General features: G+C 29.5%; 1 protein-coding gene across 1 annotated transcript; it reads left to right on the top strand.

Annotated features, from left to right (window-relative positions):
• Window positions 1–8,338: 8,338 nt before the first annotated feature.
• Window positions 8,339–11,524, top strand: LOC124822376 (dihydroflavonol 4-reductase-like). The gene is made up of 6 exons (XM_088096329.1): window positions 8,339–8,689; window positions 9,678–9,847; window positions 10,064–10,258; window positions 10,441–10,600; window positions 10,736–10,928; window positions 11,137–11,524. The coding sequence occupies exons 1-6, from the start codon at window positions 8,572–8,574 to the stop codon at window positions 11,333–11,335; spliced, it is 1,035 nt and encodes a 344-aa protein (XP_087952455.1). The 5' UTR covers window positions 8,339–8,571; the 3' UTR covers window positions 11,336–11,524.
• Window positions 11,525–12,780: the final 1,256 nt, after the last annotated feature.

The raw sequence follows: 12,780 nt of genomic DNA, 5'->3' as shown, positions 1-12,780 counted from the left end.
TACTTAATGATACATATCTCACACCAAATCAACCCAACACTTTATACATGACAACCTTTTTGACTTGACTATCCGGATTAGTATGAATATCGAGCTATGACAGTTCGTGCACTTGTTGTGGTGAAACAATTGGTCCATCCCAAGCTACCACACAAGGTTAGTACGATATTTCTCGCATTAGGTCAAGGTAAAGTCCCTAGACTAGGACCTCCTGCTATTCTCACGACATGCATCACCCCTTTCTACTTGAGAATGAATGATCATTAGAATGTCAGGATGAACTCCAAGACTGAGCTTCCCATATTCACACTTATAATACTTGAAACCACCATTGAGAAGTTCCTCCTTGGAACTCTCTTCCATACCTTTGAAACCATTTGAATCCATATGAAATCATATACACATAACCATTCACTTTTACATTGCATACAAACATATATAACATTGATTATACTTCAAAGGACCATAAACAATCCAACAAGTCATAAAAAATCACATGAGACCATTCCATATACATTAATACACAAGAATAGTCCAAGAAGAACCACTACACAACACAAAACTCATTTAAACTCATACTAAGACAAGGAAAATAACTTTGAAACCCTCACCAATAGTTCCAAAAAAGTCCAAAACCCCCGAAACGACCTAAAGACCGTTTGAAACTGATACTCGGAACCCCAAAAACCACCCAAAATTACCTTGGATGATTTTCGGACGATAATTATCGATTATCATATGTGATAATCGATTATTGCCGAGAGTTTTGAAGAAAATATGACCCTCTGACTAGAATAATCGATTATCAAGTGAGATAATCGATTATTCTTATCAATTTTTGACAACAACTTGATTTTTATGGTTTTGGTACATCTTAGACATATCCAAATGATTAATTTAGATTCTGTAACACTAATATTGATACGGAAACATGTTTATAGATGAAATATAGTACTATATTGCTCATTTGGGTAGGAATTAGATGTACCAAACCAATTTAACAACTCAAAAGTGCCTAAACTCAATTTATCATGCTATTATCTCTATTATCTCTTCTGCACCAAATTTCACTAATTTAAAGGTCTAGACAAGTCATAATAAGTATAATAATACACTCTAAACTCCCCAAAACATTTCACAACCCTTTCCTCAAAATCTCACTGTTCAAAACCCCACTTTTATACTAAGACACTAAAAAACTTCCCCAATCAATCACCCCCCTTTTGTTTCATATCAAATTTTAATCAGAGGACACCTTTAACAAGTCTCAAATGATCATATAACAGTGCTAAATCAATTACTTCTTCACTCCCACATTTATCTCTCAAACTCACCCATCAAAATTTCTATTTTTGACCTTAAAATCCAAGGAATTGACTCTTTTTTACTCCAAACACTTTGAATTCAATTTTAAATCATCATACAACTTCACCATGCACAATTATGACAACAAAAGCATTACAAACATACCATCCCAAATATTCAACCATCACATAATCATTTAAACACCATAAATATTAGTACAAACCTACAATTTCACTCAATCAAATTATCATGCATGCAATTTACATAACAAACATAATAGAAATAAAAACACTAGCTTCCCTTACCTAAAACTCTTCTCATTCATGGCAACACCCAAGATTGCGAGACGCGAAAAGGAAACCCTCTTCGAAACCCTAAACCTCAAATCACCACAAATAAGAAAGAGGAAAGGAACCCCAAATTCGAACTCTAAAGAAATCGTGAAAAATGTTGTACCTGAGTAACCGAAAACTCATCGTAAAGATGTCGGAACTTAGCCGTCGTGAAAAAAACGCTACTATCGCCACACCCACGACAATATATAGTTGCGTTGTAAAGAGTTTCCTCCTAGCTCCCTTTCCCTCGTGCCCACAACCTTGTATAACCTTAGGATTTTCAGATAAATGAAAGAATAAAATGGGAAAGTGATGAGAGAAGAAGAAGAAAGGAAAGAGAATTACAAAGAATAAAGAAAATAATGGGTTCTTACACTAATAACATTATCATTAAGTTAAAAAATATAATATTTATGTCTAAATTCAAAGTATTATTGTTTAATATTTTATATATACTATTTAAATAATGTATTATAATTTTTACTAATGTAAAGAAATATTTTATTATAATTTAAAAAATAAAGTAAAAAGAAATTGGAAATATTTTTAAACTTGAATATTTTTTTTTCATAATTTATTAGATATATTTTTAATTTTATCAACTTTATTTCATTAATATTTTAAAATTAATGGTTCTTTTAGTTGTTGTGAACTTTTATTCATGAATAACAACATAATATTTTATATAATTCATTCACTTTTATATATTTATTATTTGATACTTTGATTTAAAATTTATACTATCATCAACTTTTTTTAAAATATTTGATATTAAATATATTATTTTAATACTGAATATTTGATTTATATATTTTTATGAAAAATAATTAATTAATATTAAAATAATAAGAAAAAGGTGTATATGAGCATGCGCATAAGTATATTCATTGAGTATAAAAATATGGATGAATATGATTTTCTTACTTCAAAAATCAGAATGAGATAATAAAACTCTTTTTGTCCATTATTGTCATCCTTATTTTTTATACGGTATTTATTACGAAATCTTGTTTTTAGTACAAAAATAAAAATATCTAATCTTTATAAAAAAAGTATAATTTCATTTGGGTTTTAGGTATTTCTTTTAATTATGCTTTTAACATTATCTTATTAATAAATTATTAATATATTATAAAATTAAATATTTTTTTAAAATTGTTATTAAAAATATATTTTATTCTTAAACTAAATTGTTTTTATTTTTTTTCTTTAATTTTTTTAATATCTTTTTCAACAAATAATATATGGAGTATTCTTTATATGAATATCGGAGTTGTATAATAAATTATAATATAACTCCTATCTATATTGTTTATTAGAAAACATGTTTCATACGACTTCATAAAATTTAGAAATAAAATTATTTATGATTTAATTCAGAAATAAAACATAATTTTTTATAAATAATTTGATATACTTAACTCTATATTATATTGCTTATACACTAAATATTGTTGACTTTTGCTTTTAGTAGAAAGATAAGAAAAAATGACTATTATTAGCGTAGCTCGACCGCTTGACCAGTTTCATGGGTTAGATTGTAAACAAGTGTGTTTCTCCCTGCACCTCAGATTCTCGTCCTGCATCTCCTAATTTTGGTATCATTTCAACTGTGTCCTTATTAGCCTATGAACACATAGAATATTTTGACCGTTTTTAGTTGTATGAGGTTCCACATTTGTCTGCACTTGGAAGTGCGACAACAATGTAAATCATCCAGGTTCGAAATGTCATTCTCGCACTTGGAATTGCTGTGAAGCTTTATCATTCTGCATTTATTATATTTAATTGTTTTTGAATTTTATTTGCTTTGTATTTGGATATGTGGTGAAACTTTTTTATTCTACCTTTATTATATTTAATTGTTTTTTAATTTTATTTGCTTTTTATACTTTTTTATTAGTTTATTTAAATATTAAACATTTTGTGTTAATATTTTGTAATTTGTATTTTATTTTTGTATTTCATATTTTTTTTAAATTTTATTTTTAATGTAATTATTTTTTCTGAATTTTGAAAATTTAATTTTTTTTTTAAGTTTTTGAATCTATAATTATTTATTAATATTTTATTTTTTAATATGGATTATTATTTAGTTATTTGTTGTATATTTTTTGTTTTTATTCATTTATTAATTTAAATTTAATTTGTTGTATTTTTGTGGTTTTTTTAAACTTTTTATATTGAATTGTTAACATTTTTTAATTTTTATTATATTTGATATTATTTAAATATTATTTATAATATAATTAATTTGAAATTTATATTTGTTTGTTAATATGTAATGTTTTTGAAATTATCTATTTATTTAAAAGATATTTATTATGAGCAAATTTTAGTTTTTAAACTAATAAAACAAACAAATCAAATTCAAAAAATAGTGAATCGAAACAAAAAGAAAGAGAATAAAACATTCACCGTATTCTAGTTGTGTCTAGATGAGTCGCGCTTTCAAGTGCGGCTAACGCAATTCCAACTGCGGTGCCGTATGAATCGCACTTCCAATTGCGACGTGATGTGAATCGCGCTTCCAACTAGGGTTACGATTTCGACCAAATTTCCAAGTGCGGCAACCTCTGTAACCGTTTTACGCCGACCTCTGCAACCGCTCTTTCGTCGGCTTGCTCTCAACCACGTTTCGACTCGACTTTCGTCGCATTCAACCCATAAATGCATCCAATCCAGACCTCCGTCTCATCCAACCTAGCACCGACGTCCTCTCAACCACTACGATTAATGTCTCAACTTTCATCCCATTTAACCCAAAATGACATCCAACCCAGAAATGCATCCCAACACATACAAACAAACAGTACATAGAAATACCACATACAAACAACACATACAAATAAATACTAGTCAAAAGATTATTTAGATTATGATAGGAATACAGTTGAAATAATAAAAAAAATTAGGAGGTGCATGCATAAGCACTCTTGTAAAAATCAACCTATTTAACTTTGACTTTTTTTTGGCAGATCAAAATCAAATCATATTTAAATGAACAGGAATGAACCGTTTAACTACCCTTGTGGGTTGGTAATGATGTGGGATAAAACGGACCATAAATCATATTTTTTTTGGGTATATAATAAAACAAATCATGTTAGTTGATTCAATTGGTATGCTCTTAAGTGTACTTGTACAACTAACTAGGTGACTTTTTTGCATTATTTTAAATAAAAAATGTTATTATATTCTATTGACTTGTAAAAGATCCCCTTCTTAATACTTAAAAAATTATGGCATAAAAACATAATGTTTGAAATTTACATTTTTCTAGATCATTTGAATATATATACAAAGCATGTACTATTGAATAAAGCCTAACTTAGCATAAAAGACACTTTGGTGGAAAATATGAGATAAAGACTTTGAAGAGTACATAAAAGTGTTAAATGCATAATGATATGAATATAAGAAAGACTTTATTGAATTGGAGGATTTTTTTTTTTTCAGAATAATTTTTTGACAGTCGAACAAAAATAATTAAAAATATAAATTAAGATAATGTTAGGAATTGAAAAAACAATTTCTTACACTTCCACCACTTGTAACTTAACTCACAAGATAAAGAATAAAAAATATTAAGAGTTGGAAAGAATCAACAATAAAAAATCACTTTAACAAATACATGTAATAATTATTAAAAATCAAGATGCACGTATTCAATTATCTTAATCATTAATTAACACTAAAATTGTTATGTAAATGGTTTTTTTTATAGTAATAAATATATATAGATATCTAGGAATAGAAATGTATATATATTTCTATCACAAACTTTATACATTTTATTTTTGTTAATCAACGTGATCTATCATAAAAGTTTCTTCTCAAACTTGTGTTAAGGACTAAACTATAATACCAAATAATTTTATCATTCAACATATTAACCAATTGTCCAACAGCTTGATTAATATTTGTTGTCTTTTGAGTTTATCATATTACTTACGTTAACTCACGTGGCTGTTTTAAATAACACTACAAGAATGTTCAAGATATTAGTGATGACGCGTAACTACAACTTTCAACAAAAATAAAATAAAATATTCTATTCAAATGAAAATATTAATTAAATAGGAATATTAATTAAAATGTATAAGTAATTTCTATATACAAGAAAGGTTAAATAATAATGCACTCTTTTTTAATCAACTTGTTGAAGAAAATATAAGAAAATTTGCAAGATCTCAACTCGATGAAGAGCTATATTCGACCTACTTACCTACTCCATTCACTTAAAAAAAAAATGAGTCAATTTATGAATACTTACATGCAAAAGGAATCATAAATATGATGATGCTGATAATAAAATAAAATGAGGGTGAGCAATATACATTTGTCTGATATGGCCAATAATGGCACATGTAGTGCTCTTGTTAAAGTATCTACTAAAGTTTCGCATATTAAAAAAAGGTGGTGATGATGTTTAGATATATATGACAACTTAAAATAATATTATTTTAATTATATTTATTTATTTATAATTTAAAATGTCAATATACATTATTATATTATTAAAATGGATTGTAAAATGAGTGTGCTCTTTTTAAGGAACTTTAAAAAAAAATTATAACAAAAGTAAAAACTTTTCCAACTATAATTTATGAATGAGCTATTTTGGAGAGAATATTTCTTAATAATCCAAAATTACATTTTTGACTTATTCATAAACTATATTTAACTTATCAAAAAAAGTTGCTCACACAGCTAACAACCTTTGAGTTGGCTTTCTGCCTTTCACGTTAGTTATGATAATATTTTTTTTCTAAGTTCGATGCAAGCATATACAGCATTATATGTAAACATAGATTTTTTTTTTTAAAATTCAACTTGTTTAATATATTCAATTGGGTTTTGTTTAATTAAATCCTACTTGTTAAACATAGTCAATTGGGTTTGTTGAATTCGGCACGTTAAAATATTCTTAGTTGTGGGAGATTATGAGTTCAATGGCATCATATATGTATGACTCCAAACATAATTAATTGTTTAACACTTTAAATAGTGGTTGTTTTGTTAAATATTTAGATTCTGCGGGTTAAATGTAGTCAATTATGTATCAGAATCAAATATTTGTTAGTTGTTAGGTTACAATCTTTATTTTTCTTTATTCTTTTTTGAAAGTAATTCGTTTGAGTGGCTGAAGCTTTAAAGGGGAAGAGGGTTAACTTTTTATTTTTATTTTTAAACGTGTTTCTGGTTAATGTTTTTCCACCTGCTTTCACGTCATTGTATTAAAATAATACAATTTACAAATCTCAAACATTATACCAGACCATTGCATACCCAAATTATTTATTGGAGCGAGACAACAAAATATTACTGTTTCGGTCGGATTTGGTGGGACCTACTAAAATACTCTTAATAGTATCGAAGACTAGCGGATGTTAAAGATTAGGCGGACAAACACTAGCGAATGTTAAAGATTAGGCGGACGAACGATGTAGACGCTACGGACCGGACAAGACTTGGGGCGGACGGACGCTACTCCATGCTCTAGGTTGAAGACCGAGCAGACTTCTCTCCATGCATTCCAGGTGGTGGACGAACGATGTAGACGCTACGCACAGGACGAGACTTGGGGCGGACGAACACTACTCCATGTTCTAGGTTGAAGATCGAGCGGAGTCCTCCTCCTCCTCCTCCAAGGTGGGCGAACACCTGTCAAAGGCACGGTCAAGTCAAGTCAGTAAAGTGACCGAACGGTTATAATAAGTGATGCAAGTAGAGCATAATGTGCAGCGTGTGCAGTCTGCCCGAAATCATACTTGGGACTCTTATTTATAGCAGTTGTAATGGACTTTTACCTTTTGTGGGCCTGATGATGGCCCAATCATGCCTTAATCTCTATTAGGGGCTTTAATGAGCTATTATTATTTATAATCTAACCATGTGTCCGGCCTTGTGGTTGGTTGACCAAGATGGTCGGTCCGTATGGGTGGTAGGCCTAATAGGCGGTCTTGGAAAGACCGTTTGGTCCATTCAGGACGGTCGGCTCAGAATGAGACCGTACAATATTCTGGATGCCGTACGGTACAATTATTATTTTAATTACAAAATTATGCAAAAATTAACTCCAATAAGTAGATTTTAATTCTAATTCAACCTTATAAAACGGACTTATAAAATAAAATTTACACCACATATTATAAATTAACCTTTTTTTTCAATCATACAAACTTTCAAACACTAACATCGTATGAATATTAGTTGTTAGATTTGTGTTAGTTTGAAAGTTGAACTTACAAATTGCCTCTGAGCGCGTGGACTTCTTTCCTCGTTTTCTTCCAACTTTACCACATTTGTTTTACAAAAAATTCTAGAGTATGGATTCAATTCAAAAATTTTAAATTTGTTAAAACTCATATAATAATTTATTAGAGGTTTAATGGAGGATTTTCAAATTTATCAGAAACTACAAACTGGATTAAACTTTTGAGAATAATATAATTTTTTTAATAAACCTTTCATTTTAATTCAGAAAATATCATGAAAAATGTCGGTTGCAAGCAGGCCTAAAAGTCTATTCAAAACATAGTGCGTTTTCCTTTAAGCCAAAGCACAACGCCATCTCTATGAAAGTAAAATATCATCACAACTAGTAAACTTGATTTGACATTTTCGGCATCCGCGTTCGTATGCTTTTAATGATAACGTTAATTCCAACAACTCCATCAAAAAACATACTTGTTCCAACCTCAGATTTTCTAAATTTTACAAGAACAAACGACATATTTTATTCCATCATATCTCCACGTGATATGAATAGTTTATTCCAGTTAGGTAAAAACTCAGTATCATTTCTATGCCTGTCAGAAACACAGCTTCTATAAAACGTTCCCCACACCCCAACATGTTTTCCATTGTTCTCTGAATTCATCACCAACATTCACAGAGGGAAGGTTTCGTTATAGTTTTTGGAACAATGGGTTCAGAATCCTTAACCGTTTGCGTTACGGGGGCTTCTGGTTTCATCGGATCATGGCTTGTAATGAGACTCATCCAGCGTGGCTATACGGTTCGAGCCACTGTTCTTGACCCAGGTTCGTTTTCATCCATCATCTCACCCTCTGACTTCATCTTTTTCATCTTCCAACATCAATATCACAGGCTAAAATACCTCTTTTTGTTTACCCTTTTGAATTTCTGGTTTCATTCTAGTCTCAAATTTGTAAAGTTTTATCTGGGTATCTAAAGGTAGTTCAAACCATGTCAACTTGATTATACGTGACAAGTTGTGAATAATACTAAAGTTCTTGTTGCTCTGTTAGAAGTTGACAGAAAAGTTACTTTGATCCATAGAGACACTTTAGATTATTAAAGAAAAGCTTTTAAAAGTTGTTAGGACCATATTTAAATAAGAAATTATACAGAGAACAACAGATCTTATTGAAGCTAAAGACAGACTCTTAAAATATTTTATAAGAGAAGAAAATTAAAAAAAAATGAAATAATTTTTCTGGAAATTGAAATTAGTTTTTGAATAAACTTATTTATAAAAACTTTGTTGTTTTCTAAAGTTGTTTTAGACTTACAAAATTATTTGAGTGGCTTAAAGATATTTTTTTTATCCTTAAAAATATATCATTTTTCATTTGACCTACAATAATTTGTTTTTTCTTAACGTTTTCTTTGTGTACTTTTGTTTATTTTGTATTTACTTATTGTCATTGCATATTATGCAAATTGACATGCATGCATTTAACATTGAGATTATACGGCTTAGATTTTGTTTTGAAAAGTCTTTCTGCACACAATATTTTTTAAGAAAAAGATAAAGACTAATTATTCTTTCACACACCTAACACACCTAAATTTTTTACATTCATTTGACACTATCTTTATTCATTTTTTACTCTCTTCTGTCTTGAAACAATACAAAAATTTATTCTTTTATAACAACTTTAACTTTGTAACATGTGTCAAGTGAATGTAAAAGTGTGTCATATTACTCAAAGATAAAATAATTCTTTCATTTTTAAACTAAAATAAATTTTCATAACTCTATTAATATGAATGTGCACCTTACAGATAACATGAAGGAGGTGAAGCACTTGCTAGAAATACCAGGTGCAAAGAGCAAGCTGTCACTGTGGAAGGCTAACCTTGCAGAAGAGGGAAGCTTTGATGAAGCCATTAAAGGCTGCACTGGAGTTTTCCACTTGGCCACACCCATTGACTTTGAGTCCAAAGATCCTGAGGTTCACTCATCCATTCTATCAACTTATTCTCTAATGAGTTTTTTGTGTTTTGTATTCAGCTTTTAAAATACACTGATATACACTGATTTTGATAGATGTAACTTTACACTTCATTTCTACATCATTAATGATAAATTTAGAATAACTTGTTATGATCTAAAATGAATTTATGGACGAAGAGTGAATGATAATTATAATGTGGTTTTGGAAATGCAGAATGAAGTGATAAAGCCAGCAATAAGGGGAGTGATAGATATCATGAAAGCATGCTTGAAGGCAAAAACTGTGAGAAGGCTAGTATTCACATCCTCGGCCATAACCACAAACATTACTCTTCACCAAAAGCCTTTGTATGATGAGACTTGTTGGAGTGATGTTGAGTTATGCAGAAGAGTAAAGATGACTGGTTGGGTTAGTACTTTTTCTCTTTCATTATCCAATTTTCATATTAAACAAAGATACAAATCAATATATATATATATATACATAAAATATAATTAAACCATTAATCTCTTCAATGCAATTAGCAAAGATTTTTTTCTTTATGTCCTATAAAAAAATAATGTTTCTTTTTTAACTTGGTTTGAATGTAGATGTATTTCGTTTCTAAAACTCTGGCAGAGCAAGAAGCATGGAAATTTGCGAAAGAGAAAGGAATGGACTTCATCACTATCCTTCCAACTCTTGTTGTTGGTCCCTTTCTGCTCCCGTCGATGCCATCTAGCATAATCACAGCACTTTCCCCTATCCTAAGTAAATTTACTCCAATTTATTATTAATTATATATTTTATTTTTTATCAGCTTTTTTTTCTTCTAAAATCTAAGATTATCTTGATGGTATTATCCTATATTGTTGTGAGAATAATTGAATAATTTTTCATTTGCAGGAAAAGAGGAGCATTATTCGATCATAAGACATGGTCAATTCGTGCACGTAGAAGATATTTGTCTTGCTCACATATTTCTATTTGAAGAGCCGAAAGCTGAAGGAAGATACATATGCAATGCATGTGACGTTACTATTCATGACATTGCCAAATTAATCAACAAAAAGTACCCCGAGTACAAGGTTCCCACTAGGTCAGTCTCTCACCAAATTTAAATATCATGTTCTCACCTAATATCTCTAAGTTTAAATATTTTTTCTTCTTTCATCATTCAAATGTGTTTTAAGAGAGACTAGTATAGTAACACAGTTCACTTCACAAACAGTATAATATAGATGGTATTTTCATTTATTTTTACGTTAAAAACATTGAGGGGCTAACTGCATACATCGATTTTTTAGGTTTGAGAAGATTCCAGATGAATTAGAGCCGGTGAGATTATCTTCAAAGAAAATCAGAGACTTGGGATTCGAATTCAAATACAGCTTGGAGGATATGTATACTGAAGCAATCGATGCATGCAGAGAAGAAGGGTTTCTTCCTAAAACTGCTGAAACACCAGTGAATGGCATGGTGAATAAGAAACAAATAAATAAATAGGTTTTCATATTTTTCGGATTCTCCAATGATTCTTCTGTTGTGAATGGTAGTCAGAATTGTAAGGTGAAGTTGTCTTCAGATAAGTTATGAGTAATCTTCTCATGTCTTGTTAATTCCTCACGTAAGATTTTTTTCTTACCTTTATGTAATTAAGGCTATTATAAAATTATAAGTGCTCATTGAATGTCATTATATATCGTCAAACATTATAAAATTCTGTTCACAATACATCTACATCCCAAAACAACTAGTCTATAACTAGTATATTAAAAATTTGTAACACACTATTTTCAAGTTTTAAACCATTTATTTTATTAAAGGAAAGTAATTTAGAATAATTTTCCTGGCTATATTTTATATTAAGAAAAGGTTTAACCTAGATTGTATTTAGTATTTTCGGGTTGATGGTAAAAAATTAACAACATAATTCATACTGATAAATTAGGTATTGGACTGAATTCACAAGTCATGTGAACTGTTTGGATAGATTGAAACGCGTGTTTCTAAATTGAGAATAAAGGAATGAGTTTAAGAATAATAATGAATCGAGTGAGATGAGAGTTTGAGTATTCTTCTGGGGAAATCTTTTGAGAACCATTTGAGATGAATTAGATAATTTCAGACCTTACATGCAATTTTTGAGGCTATGCAATTTTTGAGGGGACTGAACGATCAATACAACAATATAAGGTCCTATGTTCTTCTTATGGACCCGTTCCTCCTATTTCTAAATTTTTCTCTTTTGTAACCTAATAGGAATGGCAGATTATTGGAAATAGCATCCTTGCATTAGTGGATTTGAAAATGTTGCTACCTCTAATAACTATTCTTTTTGCTGTAAATATGGTTATATTGAAGCCAATTGCTACAGGAAAAATGGTCCCCTGAATTTTGACAAGAAAAATTTAAGGAATTTTAATACTACGAAAGTTTGCACACTACGGTAGAAATGTTCAATAAAAATTACTCTGTCAATTGGTTGTCTGTCACGAATCAAGCACTATTATATCCAGTATAAGCAAACGAGATTCCCATTTCCTAATAGTTCTTCTCTTGTTGATCAATCTTTTGATTTAATTGATATTTGGGCCTTCTTCTTCTTCTTTTTTTTTTAGATGGACATAGATAGACTTGGATCTATCTGGTGAAAAACGAAGCTGAAACTTGTGTTCACTTAATCAATTTTGTTGCCTCTTTACAAAAGAGTTTTTCAAAACCATCAAGACTACAAGATCTTACAACGGACCTGAATTTAATATGATAAATTATTTTAATAGTGAAGGAATTACACAACAAACCAGCTGGGTTGAAACACTTGAGCAAAATAGAATAGTTGAAACATCATATTTTAAATTTTACTCGTGCTTTGATTTTTCAAGCTAACCACCTAATTTTATAGTTTTATAATTTTTTTATACACTGATTTTTTATATAACACCACCTTT

Source organism: Vigna umbellata, chromosome 8 (genome assembly GCF_029865625.1).
Source record: "Vigna umbellata cultivar VRB3 chromosome 8, Vumbellata_1.0, whole genome shotgun sequence".
NCBI lineage: Eukaryota > Viridiplantae > Streptophyta > Magnoliopsida > Fabales > Fabaceae > Vigna > Vigna umbellata.
Note: the sequence above shows the minus strand (reverse complement) of the source record. Positions and strands in the feature narration are given on the sequence as shown.

What these genes read in the sequence shown, in the direction of transcription:
- LOC124822376 (XM_088096329.1), top strand. Translation starts at nt 8,572, where the DNA reads ATGGGTTCAGAATCCTTAACCGTTTGCGTTACGGGGGCTTCTGGTTTC. An exon ending in AGCCACTGTTCTTGACCCAG is followed by an intron (nt 8,690 to 9,677) that starts GTTCGTTTTCAT and finishes TGCACCTTACAG; the next exon opens with ATAACATGAAGGAGGTGAAG. An exon ending in AGCACTTTCCCCTATCCTAA is followed by an intron (nt 10,601 to 10,735) that starts GTAAATTTACTC and finishes TTTCATTTGCAG; the next exon opens with GAAAAGAGGAGCATTATTCG.